The 20,082-nt window shown below is 50.6% G+C and overlaps 2 protein-coding genes across 2 annotated transcripts; both read left to right on the forward strand.

The window, feature by feature from the left end:
• The first annotated feature begins 781 nt into the window (after window positions 1–781).
• RAC2 (Rac family small GTPase 2) lies at window positions 782–10,196 on the forward strand. Its single transcript, XM_057420667.1, has 7 exons — window positions 782–956; window positions 3,814–3,885; window positions 5,467–5,584; window positions 6,974–7,036; window positions 7,693–7,852; window positions 9,076–9,210; window positions 9,983–10,196. Exons 1-6 carry the CDS (start codon window positions 922–924, stop codon window positions 9,204–9,206), a joined length of 579 nt encoding a protein of 192 aa, XP_057276650.1. The 5' UTR covers window positions 782–921; the 3' UTR covers window positions 9,207–9,210; window positions 9,983–10,196.
• A 2,809-nt stretch (window positions 10,197–13,005) lies between these two features.
• SSTR3 (somatostatin receptor 3) lies at window positions 13,006–18,241 on the forward strand. The gene is made up of 2 exons (XM_057420655.1): window positions 13,006–13,360; window positions 16,241–18,241. The coding sequence occupies exon 2, from the start codon at window positions 16,295–16,297 to the stop codon at window positions 17,498–17,500; it is 1,206 nt and encodes a 401-aa protein (XP_057276638.1). The 5' UTR covers window positions 13,006–13,360; window positions 16,241–16,294; the 3' UTR covers window positions 17,501–18,241.
• The last annotated feature ends 1,841 nt before the right edge of the window (window positions 18,242–20,082 follow it).

Here is a 20,082-nt window from a genome sequence, read left to right on the forward strand (position 1 = left end):
TTTAAGGTCCCTTCCAACCCAAACCATTCTATGATTCAACGACAAGATGGAAGAGGTCTGTCAGCAGCTTCCACTGGCTGCTTTGGTACAGAAGTAGGGGAAAGAGTGGGTATGAGATGCTGGTTTGCAGGGCTCCTCTCATGTACCAGTCTTGGCTGTCATAGTACTGGAAACATACATTAAAACAGTTCATTGCATCCCTTGGTGCACTTGCGCCACTTCATGGTGAGCACAGAGGTTCACACAGTACTTCTTTGTATTAGCAATCTGGGCAGGTGGGGAAGTGCAGCAGGACCTTATTGCCACCAGAGAGGAAGGATGGGGATGGCATGGGATCCCTAGAGGCTGCTTAACCTCCTTGCTCAGCCTTCACAGTTTCTTATAATGTTTCGCCATTGACACACATGGGCACTGGGAAGACATGAAAAATCATTGCCCTACATCACCCCATTACTTTGACTTCAGATTCTTTTCCCTGCCTATCACCCCCTCCAAAGTTTGGATGATAAAGGAGGAAAGAGGAAATCCACCCTTCCGCTTTCTCACCTGCTTCTAACCTTTGTCCAGCTCCCCTGTAAAAGCACTTTGGTGCCCCCAGCCATCTGGAGTGGGGTGGGAATGGGTGAGACACAGGGGAAGAAGAAAGATACTACAGCAGTCATCATCCCAACCATGCAGTCATGCATGCCCCGCCTTCAGCTAACGGCCTCGGCCGCAGGGTTGCTGCTGTGGTGGGAAGGGAGGAGGGACCGGAGGGTGACTGTCAAATACAGTTCCCTCTTCCACTTCCTCCCTCCCTCCAACCTGCCGCTCACTGCAGCACAAGGGCCGAGACTCGGATCTGCCCATCTCTCCCCGCTGTTTGCCTTGGCCTGACTTCCCTTTGCTCCAGGTGCCAACCTCTGCCACGGGTCCAGAGACATGCAAGCCATCAAGTGTGTGGTGGTGGGAGACGGGTAGGTACCCAAAGGTTTGCTGTGGATGCTGGGAGGGAGAGCAGGCGACAAGGGGCAAGAAATAGAGTGTCTGCTTGATGAAACTTCCCCAGCTTTGCTTCTGACCTCCTGCAGACTGTGTTCTCTCCTTCTCGCTCTTCCCTCCCCAGGGCAAGGGACCTTCCTCTGGGAATGAAGTAGAAGAGGTCATTTTGAAGGGCATCTGCCAAAGGGGCATGGAAAGTGGGTCAGGTCTGTCCCAGCACAGGAGGTGGTAGTGTTGCTGCCAGGTTCAACCTGTACGCAGGAGTCAGATTTAAAACCCGACAAGTGCAAGTGCTCTGCTGCAGGTGAATGGCTCCTTGAAAGCCATCTGCTCACTGGGACCGACTGGGAGAGGGCACGGCACTATGATCCTGAATCTCTGTGTTCAGCACATTGTATTGGAGTGTGTGGGAGAGTGTTTGGCAAGGGGTTCTTGTGCGCCTAAGGGGGACGAGCTCTTTACATTGAGTATATGCCACTTTGGGAGTGAGAGGTAGCACAGCTTTGCCTTTAGAGTGTGATGGTGTCACTGCCCATGTCCCGTGATGCCTAGAAACGGCCTGATCTAAACCATCAGTAAGGGAAGCAGTCAGTACTGCTTGGGGCAGAAGGGACAGGACTTCTTCTTGCCCTGTTGGATAACAGAGGAGGAGAGTCCACGTTGGGCATGGAGTAGGTTAATTCATTTCCCAGCGAGGAGCTGACCAGACTGCTATCTGGGGCAGCTATCAGGTAGCAGATGAAAACACATTTGCAGCAACCCTGCTCCCCACAGTCACTTCCTCCTTCAAAACTCGCCTGGGGAAGAAGACATCTGCAAACATAGCAGTACATGTTAGACATATTCTCAGGGGCTGGAGCAAGGGAATGGGGAGAAGGGACAAGGAAGGAGAGAGCCCCCAGTAAAAACCATTACCTCTAAGAACAGTCCTCTGAAGGCTTCAAGCTAGAGCTGGGTGTTTATCTGTTGCCCTGTTAACCCTGCAGTTTCCCCCTATACATTATACCAACTCTGTAGCCATGCCTCAAAGCAGCATTCCCCTCATATCATGGCTAACCCCACAACTCGTCCTGCTTTCACCTGCTCTGACCCAAACTCCTCTTAAATGTCTACTGTCCCGTCATTTTGCTTCTCTGTGCACTACGCCTCCCCTCTCACCATCTTGCAATGCAGCAGTCCAGTTATCCCCCCACAGCTCTGAGCAATTGGTCCATCACCCTTCACCTCCCTCCCAGCCATATCAGCCTTTCACCCTCCTTTGGCTCAACCTTAGCGACCACAGGACCTTCTGCCATCACTCAGCTAAGCCCCTAGATGTTGCCCCATAGCTGTTCTGGCCCTATATCCACTGACCTATTAACACTGAGCTCAGCCCCAGTAACCTCACCTCTTTTCTCAATAGCTTGGTGGTAACCTTCACCTCTTCACTGACCCTTTGTGTTCCTCTCTGTTCAATTGCACTAGTTCAGAACCACCCTCACCCCCCCCCCCCATGCATGACTGACTCACCCACAGTCCTGTAGATCTCCTGAGCCGTTGCCTGTGGAGCTTCAGGAGTCTCCGTGGCCCTCCCTCAATATCTCTGCAATAAAAGGGAAGTAAAGGAGCTGGGAAAGAGAAGGGACTGGGAGAGGAGGATCTAAGAAAGGGAGGTGGCAGAAGGAAGAAGCAAGTGTAAGAGAACGCTGAAGAGCTTTGTTTCCTCCTCAGCTTCCCCACAGAGCAGTGGCCAAGGCAGAAGCCTTGTGAATAAGGGCAAAGACGCTGTACCTGCCAAAGGCACACAAAAAGGCAGTGCTGCAGCTCTTGCAACAGGGGACTTCGCAGGTACAGCTGACATGGTTGGAGCATCCCCAGCAGCGGGACTCCAGCCTCTCCTCTAGGAAAGACATCTCTTCCCTCCTGTGGCTGTGCTCGCAGGCTGAGCAGGCAGGTTGCTCTCACCACCTCCATTTTACATATGCTGCAACTGAAACCGAGCCAGACTTTTCCAGGCCACCCAGACCTGAGGAGAAGCAGCACAGCAAGAGAAGGGTTCTCCTTCCCACTCCTGTCCTGGGTGCTTTATCTTCCTCAGTTTCTCTGTACCCATTTTCCACACCACAGGCTTCAGCTTGACCACAACACCTTCTTGATAGCCTTACTGCCTCCTTTCCCACCTCCCTCACACCAGCATTCTCACCCAGTCTGGTCCATACTGCTACCCTGGCTCATTGGCTCCCCGCTGCAGCATGGATGTGGGGAGGCTGAGGAGAGAGGAAGCAGAAACACCACCAGCAGCCTCCACCAGCTGCAGGGAGAGGCACCTTAAGGGCTGCTTACAGCTCTCTGCAGCGATGCTGCAGCTCTCTGCAGACAGGCAAGACTGGAACGTGTTGTGGCTAAGTCAAGAGGAGGTGCTGTCAGTCCCTGGCCACAGTGCCTGCAGAAGCAAGCAGGGGTGCCTGTGCTCAGAGGCATGTCATGGCACTCCAGCACTGAATCAAGACACCTACCCTGGCTGCGAGCGCACTGCAGTGTGCATGCACTGGGAAATGGGCTCTCACCTCCATCTCAGAGTGGATGTGTTTTAGCTGAGTGATCTCTGTACCAAAGTGTACAAACAAGCCTTTGTGCTCAAAGACAACATTTCTGGGTAACATCCTGTCTTTCTGCCTGCTGGTTGTCTAACCTATGGCTGTGTGCTGTCTGGTCCTGTGAATGCATTTCTGCTTCCAGGGGCCTCCTGACAACACTAGCTTAGAAGTGTGAAAGGATTGCCCCATCCCCATCTCACCCTAACAAGTCTTCCTGCACTACACAACTTCTTGCTGGTTTTCCTTTCTCTTTCAGAGCTGTTGGCAAAACCTGTCTCCTCATCAGCTACACCACCAATGCCTTCCCAGGAGAATACATTCCCACTGTGTGAGTAAAGGAATAAACTGGTTCTGGGGTGGATGGGAGGCATGGAAAGCAGGATGCAAAGGGGTATAGAAACCCATTGTTGTTCATCCTGAAGGCAGGGTTACGATGTCCGTGCCAGGAGAGGAAGGGCTGCCGAACTGGCACAGGTGCCCCTACACTTCAGATCTGTCACCTTTTACCAGAAGCAAGTGGACTTATAAGCCCCTAGTATCAATGGGATATCTGGGAGAAATAAACCAACCCAAGGGTCTGTCTGCCCGCTAAGTTCATACATGGTTTACACACAGATGGGGTGCTGCTAGGCAAAACAACCAGGCACAAAATTGGCCTAGACACAGGAGAAGACAGTTGGATAGGTAGAAGTCCCCACTTCCTTCCTTATCATTGTAGCAGGCACTGATAATGCTGATGGTAAGAGTGCAGGATTCAGCTCAGTGCCAGAATAGAAGCACTATGCAATCCAGCAGATGTATGCATGAGGCTGGGACAGACATGCAGACTCTTAGCATAAGAAACAAGCTTAAGGTTGCTTTAGTTTGAGTGGTCAGATGCATTTGTACTTCCAAAGTGCATGGGATTATGTTTGGGGATGCACACCATACATACTCATATCACACCATAGGGTTGTGGAGTATGACTATACACTTCCTTAGGTGGGAAAAGGAGCTAGGCACAGTATGTCAGACTGCCAATTCAGGTTCAGATTCCTTGGGAAGGAAAGATGCAGGAAAACCTTAGTGCCACTATTTTCTCCAGACCAATTTGCAGTGGCATTACAAAACATAGCTGGGGCAGCAAGAACCCTTCTTTTCTCAGAAACTGGTTTGTGGAAGGACACCATCCCTTCAAGCACGTAGCCATGAAGTGGCTATGCATTTTGTGTGTCACACACCATTTCTCCTCCTGTCTGAGGCTTGTGCCTGGAGACACGAAAGGGAGGCCATTCTGGGGTCCTGGACTGCATAGCTTATCTCACAGTGGCGGTGTATGCTGTGAGCACATTCACAAGGTCTTTGTGTTGGAGCAAAAGGGAGGAACATCTCTATTGTTTTAATATACATATTTATTTATTTCTATGAAGTCTTTGCTCCCAAGCATGCAATCCTGATAGCTGTTCTCAAATATTTCACACTGAATTGTCAGAGTAAGGGGACACACCTAGGCATATTGGCCTCAGGTTCAGTAGGGGTGTTGAGGAGTGCAGTGCTCTGATGGAGCTACAGATACATGGATTCTTCTTCTTCACTTTTAAGAAGAAAGAAGGGGTTTGGAGTACAGAAGAAACACAGGGACTTGGTTAGAGCAGAGATAGCTGTGGGAAGGATACGGGAGAAAACTGAAGGTTTTATGGATCTGCATGAAAGATGGTAAAGGCAGAGCTGCAGCTGGGCACCTGCCCAGGACAGATGGGGAAGAAGTTGATGCTGAGGGAGAAGTCCATAAGGTTCATAGCATCACCTAGGTGAGCTGAGAAGAGGAATCACCACCCTTTGCCCCTGGGTACACCTAGCAAATCCTAGCTACATTACTGGAAAAGCTCCCTCTTCTGTTCGAGCTATGGCCTATGTCTCTGAATTCCAGGTTTGATAACTATTCCGCCAACGTGATGGTTGACAGCAAGCCTGTAAATCTGGGGCTATGGGATACTGCTGGACAAGAGGATTATGACAGGCTGAGGCCACTCTCTTACCCGCAGACGGTGCGTCACACTCTATGTCCCTCCTCCCTTGTTCCTCCACCAAATATGCCTTTGGCCCCAATGCAAAAATCAACATTTGCCTTGAAACGGTGACATGACTGTTCCTGTCTCTCTCTGCCCTTTTTTAAGAATGCCTCTGTTGATATACAAGTGCTTTGAAACCCTTAATGTAAAAGGCATCTAAGGGTATTTTGGAGATTTCATCTACTGGTGCAACATAACAAGAAAACCCTTGGGAATAAAAGAGCCAAACTCTCCTTTTGTGAAGTTAAAGTGGCTCAGGGAATTCAGTAACTGAGGCAGGAGCTTCTTTCATTTCTGTGAACCTTACTATTCTGGCTTCTGCCTTTTAAAAGAGATCTGATATGGAGACACATGTGTTTGATCTGCTGATGCCTCAACTAAGCCCAAGCATCTTGCAGAACAAACGGATGCCTCCACAGATACACAGATTCACCAGTTTTTCACCACATTAACAGAGTGATTTTGGGTTTAAAGATCACTTTCCCTGGAGGATGCTGTTCCAAGCAGTCTCTTGGCAAGCTCAGAAAGACGCTGCTGCCTCAGGCGTTGGTCTCAAGGTTGCCATTGCAACCAAAAGGGGTAGGAATTGAAGGCACTATTTGTTGCAGCTAGGTTCAGCCACTTAAGAGCCAGACACCTGGTACAAGCTGTTCGTGTAGGCTCCTTCTATAGTCAGTGCAAGCAGCTGTATTTCTCAATAAAGTGCTTGCATCCACCCTGGGACACATCCCAAAGATAGGTGCAGGAGCTGTTTTCCAAGTGTTTTGCCTCTAATGGTTGTAGAAGTATGGAAACGGATAGGCTGGGCCTGACACCCTTATTTTAGCTTTGTTGGGTGAAATAAATATAACCCACAAGAGCTGGTTTGGTTTGGTTTTTAATGCAAGTCAAAATTCTGCCATGCCCAGGAGAAGCACTTATGTGGATAACTAAAATTCTACCTCATCGTGTCCTGCATGTGCACTTTTCAGGCTGACCATAGCACTGTCTCAACAGCAGGCAAAATTATTCTGTCTTGAAGGCTTTCTGGTGTTCTGTGAGAAATGAGTAGGACGCTGTCAGGCCATTTCCCATGAGGATGAGTGTGCCTACCACAAAAACCCCATCCTCATAGTTAAACATTTGGCTCTTCTGATAATGGTGGCTATGGTTATCATGAGTCAGGGGAGCAAACGTCCTTCTCCCCTCTAGAGGCAATTAGCAGCAGTCAGGACTGTCTTACACTGAGAGACCGCTTTCCCTAGCATGACTCTTTGCTGCAGAGGGAACATGCTGCCCACCCAGCTCTTCTCTCCCCTCTTTGACCCCTTGTCATGCAATCCCATGCTCTCAACCTAACTCTGTGCCATGATTGTATACTTACAGGATGTCTTCCTGATCTGCTTCTCTCTTGTCAGCCCAGCATCTTATGAAAACGTTCGTGCTAAGGTGAGGTGGAGTATTGTGGTCCATCACGGGCTGAGGAGGGTGCGATTGGTGGTGCTCTGTGGGTGACGACTGACAATGGGAGGTCTAGATTCAGAGAGGTACTATCATTTTTACATCAGTCAGAAGGAGCTAAAACATCAACCTTCTTCAACATGTCTTCTCTGAACCATCTCAAAGAAGGTGGAAAACCCTATTAACAGGCTAGTATTCATCTTTCTCAGCTATTGAGCTGTGTGTGAGACCACTAGCTTATATTCCAATGGCATCTTTCAGCCAGGACCAGCACAAACATGCAGGACTAGTCCATAGGGCGTGAGAAGGAGGTACCCACAGCCTTTGGATGGGAAGTGATGGAAGACTGAGGAGACTGAAGGATAGAACAACATAGTATTTCTTTCCTATCACTTTCAGGTTCCTCCCTGGGTTTCAGGAAGCCATGAAATGCTGAGAGCAGCTTGTGCTTTTGCTCAACAGAATTTGAGAGAGAAGGCCCAGCAACAAGGGCTGGCCTGGTCTAGGCTATAGTGCCCACCACTGGATGGAAGGGCTGTGAGGAAGGACAGGGCATAAGCTATGTTGCTGCCTCTCTGTTTCCTTTGTGCATGCCCATATTGTTGACTTCTTCTCACATCTTTGCCCTTTTGCTCCCATGGTAGTGGTTCCCAGAGGTACGGCATCACTGCCCTAACACTCCCATAATCCTTGTGGGCACAAAGCTGGATCTTCGTGATGATAAGGACACCATTGAGAAGCTGAAGGAGAAGAAGCTATCTCCAATTACATATCCTCAAGGCCTTGCTCTGGCCAAGGAGATCGGTATGTACTTAGGGCATAATTTGACCTTGAGGAAGAACAGGAGGGCTTCCCCTCCACTCAATAATACTTTTGTAGAGGTATCTCCCAGTTGTATCTCTGAGACACAAAGGGAGACACATCAAGGATCGTGGAACAAAATGCATGTCAGGAGATTCAGGAAGGAGATCTGCTTCTTGAGAAAGCCTCAACCCCTCAACCCTCTGTTTTCTGCCTCTCTCCTGCCACTATCGTAAACACACACACACACACAAATATATGCTTGCACATTCCCCTCCCCTTTTACTCTGCTATTTCTACCTCAGCCAATGTTTTTATGTGAAAGCCGCAGCTGCTGTGTGGGCAGAGGCCTCTCCTCCACATCCGGAAAGATGTGGAAGAGTGAGTTTTCTAACATCTCTCAGGAAGAGCTGCAACTGCAGCTTCCTGTCCCTGAATGACTACCAGGGCACATACATGCAGCCCCTGGTACGAGTGTCTTACCCCACTGCTCATCTCAGGGGCATCAGCTGCCACTTGTATTTGGGGCCATGCACAAATGTTTGTTACAAGTAACCTCTCTTCTCAAATACAGCACACAGAGGTAGGAGAGAGGGTGGGAAACAGCTTGAGGGGGGAGTTTTCAACTGAGGTATGCATGTTCGACCATGATAGCACAGCCAGCCTCACACGATGGCTCTGCTCTGGCTATGAGGGTAGACAACAGACAACCCCTAGTCTTGTATGGCTGGCTAGCTTTGCCCTGAAGTGAACTGTCTGAGTGAGAGAAGTGTGTCCTGACAATGCTGAACGGCTTTGATCACCTGAGCTGTGTTTATTCAATTTGCTTTGCTTTCCAGGGTGAGGTGTTGGAGATTTTGAAGGTACAGGGTCCCAAAAAGGGAAGTACCGTGTGATCTAAGATGCCACAAGAGGTGCTTGAGGCCAGGCAGTCTGAATTACACTTGAAGCCTGAGGAGACTTGAGACCTTCTCTTGAGATGAGACTCTGTGGTGTTCAGGTGGCATGTGCCTGAGGACGCAGTGCAACGGGCACTGCAAGGAGGAGGGTGTTGTGGCTGTGAACTGATGTGAGCCAGAAGCGTGTTGGTGATGCACCTCTGTCTGCTCGGTGTGATCTGTGGCATTCCTCCTGCATGTTTCTCTTGGCAGCAGACCCATGGGTACCCCCACTGCCTATGCCAGTTTCCTTCCTCCCTATTACAGCACTTGCTTTCCTTCCAACAGACTCTGTGAAGTACCTTGAATGCTCAGCTTTGACACAGCGCGGCCTCAAGACAGTGTTTGATGAGGCCATCCGAGCAGTCCTCTGCCCACAGCCCACCAGGACAAAGAAACATGCATGCAGCCTCCTCTGAGCGAGTAAGTGTGGAAGGGATCCCTTGGAATGACACCAGTGGCACTTTCCTGCTCCCAAACCTGGGTGGTCAGGGCCACTGGGTTCCTATGACCTGCTGTGCCTGGTGGGATGGGCCATCCTTACAGAGGGAGAGGGAGACAGAAGTCCTGCTTGGGGAAAGGACAGGACATGGCATGACAGAGCCATATCCCTAAACCACTTCCCCCTCCTTCCTGCTTGCCCATGGGCATCTTTTCCCCCATCTCCTGGTGCAGGGTGGCCCAGGATTTTCCACCTCTGCCCTCACAGGGAAGAACTGCCTGTCATCCTCTGCCACAAAGGGAACTATATCCAGGGTGCCCCGGGGATGACCTGCTGTGAGAGGTGTGAAGCTGCAGGGTTTGCCTATAGGGAAAACAAAACAAAACAAAAACCTCTGCTGTTTCTCATTCATGGCAGTTACCCAATGGCCCTTCCTCTTACCAGGCCCTGCTCACCTCAAGGGATTTTTTGTGTTGCTGTTCATCATCAGGCAGCAGCTTTTCCCCCAGGATTCCTATACTCATTCCTTCATATTGTGCCCACCTGCCCTTTCCCTTCAACTCAAGGCAGCAGAGAGAGGACAGAAGCTTCAGGACAAGAGGCAAAGCTGGCCAAAGCCTGAAGGAAGAGAAGAGTGAGAGCTTTCTAGTTGGGACCTTGCCTTACATTCTCTTACCACCACTGTGGCAGAAGGAGAGAGAGCAGGAAATAGACAAGCTGATGTTGCAAGGTCTGTCGTGTTTTTGGCTACAGATCCCATCCCCATCTTGATCCCAGGCTCTGCCCAGCACACAGCAAAGCAATGGTTCCAGCATCCCAGTACCATCAGTACCTTGTGGCGGTCACTGCGCTTTTTACTTCTGCTGGCTTGAAAGACTTTTGTGGGTCTGGCAGCACTGATCTGCCCATTTGCACAACTTCCCCACACTCAGCCCTTCCTCACCAGCCCCTTGAGCTTACAACATAGTGAGTAAGTCCTAATAAACAGACTGTACATTCTTGCTATGTCCGTGATGTGTTGTGCCTCAGGGGGATAACGGCCCTGATGCAGCGAGCAATGGGATGGCTCGGGTGGAGGTACCTGCTCTCTGTGACAACCCAGGCAGCACCAAGCTGAGCTTGGTACTGAGGAGCCCCAGCTACTATAGGATGAAGAGAGGAGGCCTGACTCATGCACCAAGTTGCTAAGTTCTCAGCTCAGCCCCCTGCACTCCTCAGTAAAGTGCAGATGTCACGTGCCAGCCAAAGGTGGTTACACCTTTGTAATCACCTGTAATCAGGCAGCAAGGTGATTGCACCTCGGCTTTTGCCCTTCCCCTTCTCATCCTCCATGTGTTCGAGAGAAAAGTTGTCTCCCCTCCGAGACACACAGAGGATGAGATGCAGGCATTGGGATAGGACACATCTGGTCGTAGACTCCTCTCTGTGGGGACTGCGGCTGTGGGTTACTGGGGACACCCCTTCACCAAAACATTTCTGCATTAATGCTCCTAAGCTCACGTCACAGACAGTCATACCAGTACCGGCGCTCACTCCCGCTGCCAGGCTCAGGCAGAGCGAGAACAGAAAGGGGGAGGGCAGGGGGGAAATAAAAAGAGCCAGGAATGAGTCACCAGTCCAGACAAATTGCCTCCAAGTCACTAAAATGAAGCTGAAGAGAGTAGTCCCAGCGGTACCATGGATCTGGCAACTATGAGCACCTGCCTTCCTGATGCATTGCAGGGACTTGAGAGTAAGTGGTGTTACACAGGGTGGCTGCTACTGCCACTGCTTGCCAGAGGGAGGAGGGCTCAGGGTGCAGTGATTGGCACTGCAAAATCCTGCAGTCCTAGGAGGGCACAGAGAAGCTGTGGATCCAGCTCACCACTCCCCGGTGCAGCACCAATTCTGGGTTTCAAAACCTGCTCTCTGCACTGAGGAGCTGCATGAGTAGTGCCAGCAACAGCCCCCCACTGCGAACCCCTGAGGTACCCTGCTGTCAAGAAGATTCCTGTACATTAGATTCCTGGGCAGATCGAAGGCAGTCAATTCAGTGATGAGGCACATTATTCACTGGTAATGTCCAGAGCAACCCGGGAGAGCATACTGTGGCAGCGAGTTCCACAAATGTCTGCATTGCACATGGACTGCAGGATGAATTGCCTGAGCCTCATCCAAAGGTAATGTAAATTGTGACAACGTAAGGCCAGAAGGGCAGAAATAAAGTTTCCTGTGTGGGCATACACCTGTGGAAGAGCAAGGGACACAAAGCCCTTGAGACTGGGATCCATCCTCCCTTAAACTTCCTAAACATTACTCAAACCAATGCATTCATAGTGGGCTATCACTTCCTCTCCAGTTTTCAAGCCTTGGCTTTTGCCTTCTCAGTCTGTCCTGTGTCATGTACAGCAATGCAGAGAGGAGAGGCTCACCATCTGCATGAAACAACATTCATGTATCTGCCCACCAGTGCTGGTGCACAGGCTGAGCTCTCCTTCCAACACAATTCAAGCAGTTTGCACAACTCTGTTAGAGCTGAGGCCGAGAATAGAGCTGGAGACCTGGAAGTTGTGATTCTGTGACTCCGCTTGTGCTAACAAGTCCTGCAACTTGTAGCTGGCCTGAGAAGAGCTCTGCTGTTGCACAGCTCTATTTCTTCCAAGATACGAGCTCAGCGGCTCCCTACATGGTGCTGCAGATACCTGCCCTGTCATGACAGAGATAACCACTGGGTGCTACCTGTGCCATTCTGTATGCATCCAGACAGCATTGTGGCCAAGATCTAGGCTAAGGCATCCTGACAGCTTTCAAGCCCTGCACCTCCTTCAGCTGGTCACCTGCCAGTGGCACTGGCTGGACATAAAATTGCACAGACCCTGGATATATTCCTCTCTCAGAGATACTTCCTGCTTCTTGTAATGCTGGAATTGGCCTTAGGAGCTCAAATGCTCATAACAGCAGTGCCAAATGTCAAAAGCTGTGTGCCTGCACAGTACAAAGAGTCACTGATCCTGGCTGCAGGGCAGGGAATGGTGTGAGCACTACAGAGAAGCACTTTGTGCAGGGAATGGGATGGGAAGATCCTTAATTACCTTCCTGGCAGAACTGCTCACACAAATGAGCTTATTTTTTTGCCCTGCCCCGTTTCTTCTGGGTGCCCTCATATGAAACCTGGCAGGAGAGTCCGGGGCTGTGGAACTGGAGCTTTTTTCCAAAGAAGGTACAAAAGATATGAGATTGTGCATAGAGCCAGAGGAGGCGGGGCTGGGGGGGAGTTGAGACAGTCATCCCCTGTTTGCCCATCTGCCCTCCACTCCATCCACCTGGAGGTGCTCGTAGGGCAGAACAGGAGGGAGAAGGGTTTGTGTGCTCATCATCCACGCTGGGTTCTGAGCATGTTCCCAGCCAGAAGGCTTTGCCGTGTTCCTGCGGCTTTGAGCAGCACCGGTCTTGCCTTCAAGATCCCCGGAAAAGGGAACCCCTCTCCCTCGGCATTCACGGGATTCATAAGGCGCTTTGCACTGCCAGGGGAGCCGAGCTGAGCTCCCCACAGACACACTACTCTCCCACCACACAACTGCTGTCTGCATCCCTCTCTGCACTATCCCCATCTTCTTTCACCGCACTCTTCATCCTTGCGCTCCCGCCCTCCCCTTGCCCCTCTCCTGCATCTCCTTCTCTCCCTTTTATTCCCCACCTCGCTCTCTCCCCCCGCATCCCCTCCTTCCCTTTCTCTCCCGGTGTTCCCGTGCGTGGCGCCCATTGGCTGCCACCGGCCGACCCCCCCGGCAGCCGCCGCTCTGCTCCTCTCTGTCTCGCCCGGCGGACGAGCCCCGTCTCCCGCGGATGGCGGCGGGAGCGGCGGGCAGAGCCCCGCCGCCTTGAGGCTGAGGGCCCGCGCACCCCCGGCCGGAGGGCAGCACGGCCGGCTGGACACCAGCGGGCATGGGAGCTGGTCCCGGCCCAACACCGGCCACGGAGGGGAAGATGGGCAGGTCCGGGAGGCAGGACTTGAGCCTCCGGTAGCGCACGGTGGGACCCTCTTCGTTCCTCGGACCGCTTTTCTCAGTTGCCTTTAAGAAAAGGGAAGGGGAAAAAACATGACACGGATTCTGTCGGGGAAGCAGAGGAAAATGTGCATCCCAGCGACACGTAAGTACCAGGCGGCTCTTTCCAGATGTCTCCCGCGGGTGTGAGTCCATGCAGAAGTTAACTCTGCAGTCCCAGAGGAGGAAACATGCCCATCCAGCCCCTCCGACCCCCCCAGCCCCGCCTGGTCCCCAACAGAGAACTCAGCCCCGAGGTGAGGCAGGGGAAGTTCTGAGCTGCAGCAGGGCAGTGGGAAACAAGGGGGACAGTCAGAGATGGGGGCAAGAGGGACTGGAGGCTGTTGGCCTCTGCGGTCCCTCCCAGATCCTGTTGCTGTTTTGTAACCAGGTCCAGGCTCAGCTTTTAGCATCCACCTCCTCCTCACTTCCAGTGCAGACATTTATTAATTTTTTTTTTCCTACAGAAAGTGGTGGCACTGATTTGCATCTCTGCCTTCCTCTCTGCCTTCCTCCTGCTCTGCAGATGTATGCACCAGCTATATTCTGGCAGCACGTGTTAGGGGATCCCAAGTCACTTGCAACAGGTACTTTCCACTTGAGGGACAGCCCCAGGAAGATGCCAATACACTACCAGTCAGCCTGAGGGCAAGGTTCCTCATCAATGCCTACCTATGTGGGTGTTGCCAAAGCAGTCAGTAGAGTGGATCCAACCCAGATGAGGCACTGGTGTCCAACAGGACATCAAACTAGCCAGAATGGGTGTGTAATACAGCATCTGAGTTGGTAGATGGTACTTGCCGAAGTCAGAATGGCACAGGCAGACCACGCTTGCTTAAAGTTTCACCACTGCCGCTGTCTGAGCAGGAGAACAAGTTTCTAGTAAATCAGTGCTTTGTGTTGCATGCCTTAGCATTTCTAACAGGGCTTTTGAGCCCTGAAGTTCCAAACTCAAGCTTTACTGGGTTGCTAAACCCCAGCCTGAACAACCAGCTTTGAGGTCTGGACCCCAGGCACTTCCCCGTATGCTCTTCAGCCCCAGCATGAGTGTCCCCATCTGTATTTGATATTTGTAGGGCTCTGTCTCCAAATGCTTTTTTATTTTTAAGTTCTTCTGGAGGAACATCCAAAGGGATTCCTAACTTGGTCCTCAACTTCTAGAGAACATACCATTCTGGTCTCTGCCACCCTTTGCAGGGTTCTTTGTCTCCAGAAAAGCCTCTGCCTCCTGTTTCCTCCAACAAGGGATTTGCATCACTATAACAGCACTAAAAAAAACAAACAAACAAAAAAAAATCAGAAGAAAGATCCTTGAGCTTAGAAATAGTTTCAAATCCCTTTGCCCATTTGTTGCAGTCACTCACGACATGTTGTACTGCAGGACCCCAAGAGATGGGCTTCTATCAAGGTAGTGTGTCACAGCCCAAGGCACCTGCAAATGAAGAAAGTCTAAACAATTCCAGTTCTTTAAAGCTCATTTAAGTATAACAGGGAACATTTATGCCGTAGCCTGTAGAGCATATAGCCTTAAGACATATTTGCCCAACTGTGGCTTTAAGGGCCTATCAGAGGATGTTCTTTCAACATAAGATCTGATACACCTGTGGAGTCTGTTGGGTTTACCTATCTGATATCCATCTGAAGTTCAGGTCTCCCCTAAGGTATACAGAAGTTGGAAGGACACTTACAAAAACAAATGAAACCTGTAGTATTAGGACATTTGTGAAGAAAGATATGGTGGTACAGAAAATCCTATCTGGGGGAAAAGTCTCTGGAGTGTTTCTGGCCTCCTGAAAGTAGTTAATATTGGGAGTCCTTTGAGATTTCCGTTTTTCATTTACATAACAGAGGAGCTTCAGAGCCCTTTTTGTTGGGATGGGTAAAGGTGAGCTTCAGGGTCCCTGTTCTCTTCCACCAAGTCATCCTCTCTTCCAAGGAGCTAATTCATCAAGAAGATGATGCATAAGGTTTCCCAGGGTGTCTCTGGCCTGGAGTATTTGCTGGGCTCTCTATCTCACAAATCTGGAACCTTGACAAAAGGCATGTTCTTCCCTTATCTGTCACATCTCTGCCTGCAGCTTCTCACCCAGTGTCAGCAGAGAGCTGGTGGTGAATGGAGAGCTTGTTTGTTCAAGGCTCTCCCCGAGTGAGCTGAGTGCTGTTTCCATGCCAAACCCTGATGTGACAGGCAGTTGCGCACCTCAGGTTAGGAAGGCTGGGATACTGCTTTGGTGTTGCAAACAGCTGGGGCAGGCAAAGCCTCTTCCATTAGCAGTGTGTTACAGGGTGAAAGAAAACAAGAGAGAAAGAGACAAGAGAAATCTGGCGTGATCCTTCTTGGTGTACCCCACATAATCCAGCTCTTCCTTTACTCCTAAACTGGTTTAACAGAAACCAGCAAGCCTTCAGCTCAGGTGCTGAACTCAGCCTCTTGTCTTGGACTGAGAGTAGAGATGCTTTCGTTTCTGCTGGTGGGACTAACAACCCCATGATAACCTGGCCAGTCCAAAAAGAGCTGCAGCAAGCAGGAGAGTACTCAGTGAATGAGTGAACCAGAGCTGGAATTGCACTTTGTCACTGGATGCTCTTCCCTTGTTTTTTCCTAAGGCACCTGCCACTCATAAACAAGAGTCAGGTCACTGGTGACCCAGTATTCAAGCCATTAGCAAGAAGAGAAATTTCCCTGTACCTAGACTAGCATGTGGCTCTTTTCCCAGAGGAATTTTCCCTCGGGGAGAGGATCCATTGACCTACATTGAGCCATGTTCCTGTTTGTCACTCCATGCCCACTCCTGTGTCTCCCAGGATTAGATGGGGTTGATAACTGTTCTACATCTTGCAGTTCCCAGCATCCACAGACTCACCTCAACTTCCCATGCCTATCCACACCTACACTCGGTTAATGTGGTGTTTTTATCTGTGCTTTATCCGTTCAGCTGTCATGTCCCCACTATCAATGGCTTTTTTATCCTCCTTTCACTTCCAGATTGGTAACTGATCCTGCAAGGACACTGCCCTGCGCCTGTTCCCTGCTTCTGCTATGGACACTTCTGCTTTCAGCCTCCCCACGCCAGTGGTGTCCGAGGAGGGGAATGCCTCTGGCAGCTGGGCAGGCTTCACCACCCCCAACAGCTCCACCATCACCAGCCCTGGTGTAATTTTCAGTGGTGTCCTCATCCCCGTGGTCTACCTCATTGTCTGTGTGGTGGGGCTGGTTGGGAATTCTCTGGTCATTTACGTGGTCCTGCGGCACTCTGTGAGCGAGTCGGTGACCAATGTCTATATCTTGAACCTGGCCCTAGCTGATGAGCTCTTCATGCTGGGTCTGCCCTTCCTTGCTGCACAAAATGCCCTGTCCTACTGGCCATTTGGGTCTTTCATGTGCCGCCTGGTGATGGCTGTGGATGCCATCAACCAGTTCACCAGCATCTTCTGCCTGACGGTGATGAGTGTCGATCGCTACCTGGCCGTGGTCCACCCAGGGAAGTCCTCCAAATGGAGAACAGCACGGGTGGCCAAGGCTGTGAGTGCAACTGTGTGGGTCCTGTCTTCTGTAGTGGTGCTGCCCGTGGTCGTCTTCTCAGACGTTCCTTTAGGGATGAACACTTGTCACATCCAGTGGCCAGAGCCTGCTTCGGTATGGAGAGCTGGCTTCATCGTCTACACTGCCACACTGGGCTTCTTCGGGCCACTGCTGGTGATTTGTCTCTGCTATCTTCTTATCGTAGTGAAGGTTCGTTCATCGGGCAGGCGGGTGAGAGCTCTGTCCTCCAAGCACAAGCTTTCAGAGCGCAGAGTGACCCGCATGGTGGTGGCTGTTGTGGCTGTCTTCATCCTTTGTTGGCTCCCCTTCTATGTCCTCAACATAATCAATGTTGTCTGCCCACTGCCAGAGGAGCCATCCCTCTTTGGTGTCTACTTCCTCGTGGTGGTGCTGCCGTATGCCAACAGCTGTGCCAATCCTATCATCTATGGCTTCCTCTCCTACCGCTTCAAGCAGGGCTTCCGGAGGGCCATCTTCCGGCCATCCCGCCGTGTCCAGAGCCAGGAGGTGCCAGAGTGCCCCCCCGAGAAGACTGACGATGAAGGGGAAGAGGGCGAGATCAGCAAGATCACGCAGAATGGTAATGACAGGCAGGAGCAACCTCTAAGCAGTGGGGAAGGAGAAAGCAACCAGCAAAAACCACTCCCCGAGGAGCCTGGGGGATGCGAAAAGAGCAACAAGTTGCATGTCAGTTATTTATGATGAAAGGGATGGTGTGGGGGAAAGGGACACTGGGACATGGGATCCCCTTCACCCTCTGTGCTTTTCGACCTCAAAGGCAATGGAAGACATTCATACAAAGGAATATTAAAGTCCAGGACTCTGTTTAAAGATGAAGAAGGCTCCATGAACTTCTGGAAAAAACAAGGCATTACTCTTGGCTTTGGAAGAGACAACTGAGGTTTTTGTGGTACCAGGTAAAGGAAGGACTGAATCCAGGGAGAGGTGAAGAGGTGATGGGCACTCACAGTATGGAGAAAGCAAGGTCAGCCCTAAATTGCATGATCCATCCTTAGATGACCCACTGGTGAAGGGCATCAGCTGCCATTTGATTCTGGCACCTCAAGGAAGTCCTCAAATGGCATATAGAATGAATAGGCATCCCAGGACCTTGATTATCTTCCTTATAAACATGAGAAGCAGTTTACCCTAAAAGAAAAACAGGGAGGAAAAATGTCTGCAGCAAAGACATATCAGCCAGTTGCACGTATGGCTGACCCCTTTTTAGCTCTCCAGTAAGTCTTGGGGACAACATTCCTCCTACCCATGCTGGTTGTGGCTGGAGACCACTCAAAGCTTCTTCTTCCTTTCCAGGGCTCTCATGGACTCTGGGCAGGCTGGTGAGACTTACCTGAGAGAGCAGATGGGACACTTCTTTCCAGCACCTTGCATTCTTCAGTGCTTTCCTGGTGCCTATGCACCCTGGTGGAAGGTATAACAAGAGTAGAAGACAACGAAGCATGGGCTGGAGGCAGGGTTTCCTACAAGCTGAAATGTCCTTTCCCTTTGTCTCTCCCTAAGCCTTATTGTAAATAAACAAAAAGCCTTTGGACTTCAAAGGCCAACTGGGCAGAACTAACCTGTGTGTTTAGGGGAGTGGAGTGCTATAGATACGGCTTTGGCTTTCCTAGCAATACGCAATGTCTTTGAGATGAGTTAATCTCTGTATGGAGTAATGTTTGGCTGGTACAGGAGATCAAGGCATGTATCAGTACAGGATGGGGCAGGGAGCAGAGGGAGGTTGGGGAATCTTCGCTGTGTGAGAGCTATGGTTGCAGGAGTCTGGGCAATACTAGGAATGGATTCGTCTTTGGGAAAAAGTAGAGTGGCTAAGAATGAATAAGAAACTATGTGTCTGCATGTGTACAAAGGTATGTGTATGCAGAAGTATGTATGCATTGCATGAGCATTGGAATGGCTGAAGAGGATTGTAGATCAAGGAGTCAGGGATAGTGGAAGGTATGAATGGGTTGGGCACTGACGCTAATCAGTGTATGGCTGTGGGGTGTGTATAAGTGTACAAAACTGCACAAGGTGGTGTGCATGTGTATAAGTGTATACAAACATGGATGTGGAAGCGTGTGTATGTCATTATGGGATGTTTAAAGGGTAGATAGTGATGTGTAGGCATGCAAGCATATGTGGAAATGTGCACATGTGAATGCTTGGGTAAGACTGTGAGAGTATGTGTGTTGCGTTGGATGAGTTGTTGCTTCTGTGCATCAGTTGTTGGTGGGAGGTTGTGGGTGGGCCTGTCTGAGTGTGCAGGCTAGAGGAGCAGTGATGTACAAGGGTGGGTGGGATGAAGGTCTCTCTCTCCACTTCGGCTTCATTCCTGCAGGCTCTGCTAAATGTCTGTCCCCACACCTTGAACTTCCCCATGAGTGTTGTTGCTAAGCTACAGCCACCAAGAAGGCTCTCATATCAGAAGAGCCTTTCATTATATCTGGGCACTTTTCTCCACAAATAATTGGAGAAATGGGAAGCAGGGACCCACCAGGAGGAGAAAAGCTTTCTTGAGGTCAGGAGAAGCTGAAGAAGGCAGTCAGTGGAGGGCCAGTGACAAGAGCTGGCTGATGGAAAGATGTCTCACAGGTGACTTGAGAGAAGTCATGAGATGTGAAGGGATGGCTCATGTCAGGTGTGCTGGGACGGAAGATAAAAGCATTGGACTGGGAAGCAGAGCAAGCTGCAGCAGCTGAGGACGTTGGGAACAGAACCACTTTATGAAGAAGCAAAAGACAAGGTCACCCAAAGGTGATGTGTGAAGTGGAGGCCTGGAAGGCATCGGGGGAATTGCAGTGCAGAGCACCTGAGTTCGGAAAGGACCATGACAGGGTATCAGGTGATGAGACATGTCCTAGCCAAGCCAAAGAGCAGAGGAAGGATGGAAAGGGGCTCCAAACATGACCAAGAAAAGACAGTCAGCCATGCTTTCAGCCACACTTTCAGACACTGGTACAACCATCACCTCCTTGACAGAGAAGGATTGTCCCTGTGAGTCCTCCGTCCTGAGATGTGAGTGCCAAGCTGTCCATACCTGTAGGCTCAGCCTCAGGACCTGACCTACCAGTGATCCCACACGTCTATGCCTTAGCTCATCTTACTAAGTACCCCTGAGAATGGACAGTCAGACACACCAGAGGGCAGGCTCAACTCGTGGGGAAAAGAAAGTGCTTGGTTCTCAGTTTCTATCCCCTGCTACTTCTTCACATCTCGTCCTCCTTCAATCCATGCATCAGCTGCCCACACTGTGGGCCCCAGTGAGAAAAGCAGCCAAACTA

This window comes from Pezoporus wallicus, unplaced genomic scaffold, assembly GCF_028554395.1.
Source record: "Pezoporus wallicus isolate ANWC-B61680 ecotype Strahan unplaced genomic scaffold, APGP_CSIRO_Pwel_v1 contig_2871, whole genome shotgun sequence".
NCBI lineage: Eukaryota > Metazoa > Chordata > Aves > Psittaciformes > Psittacidae > Pezoporus > Pezoporus wallicus.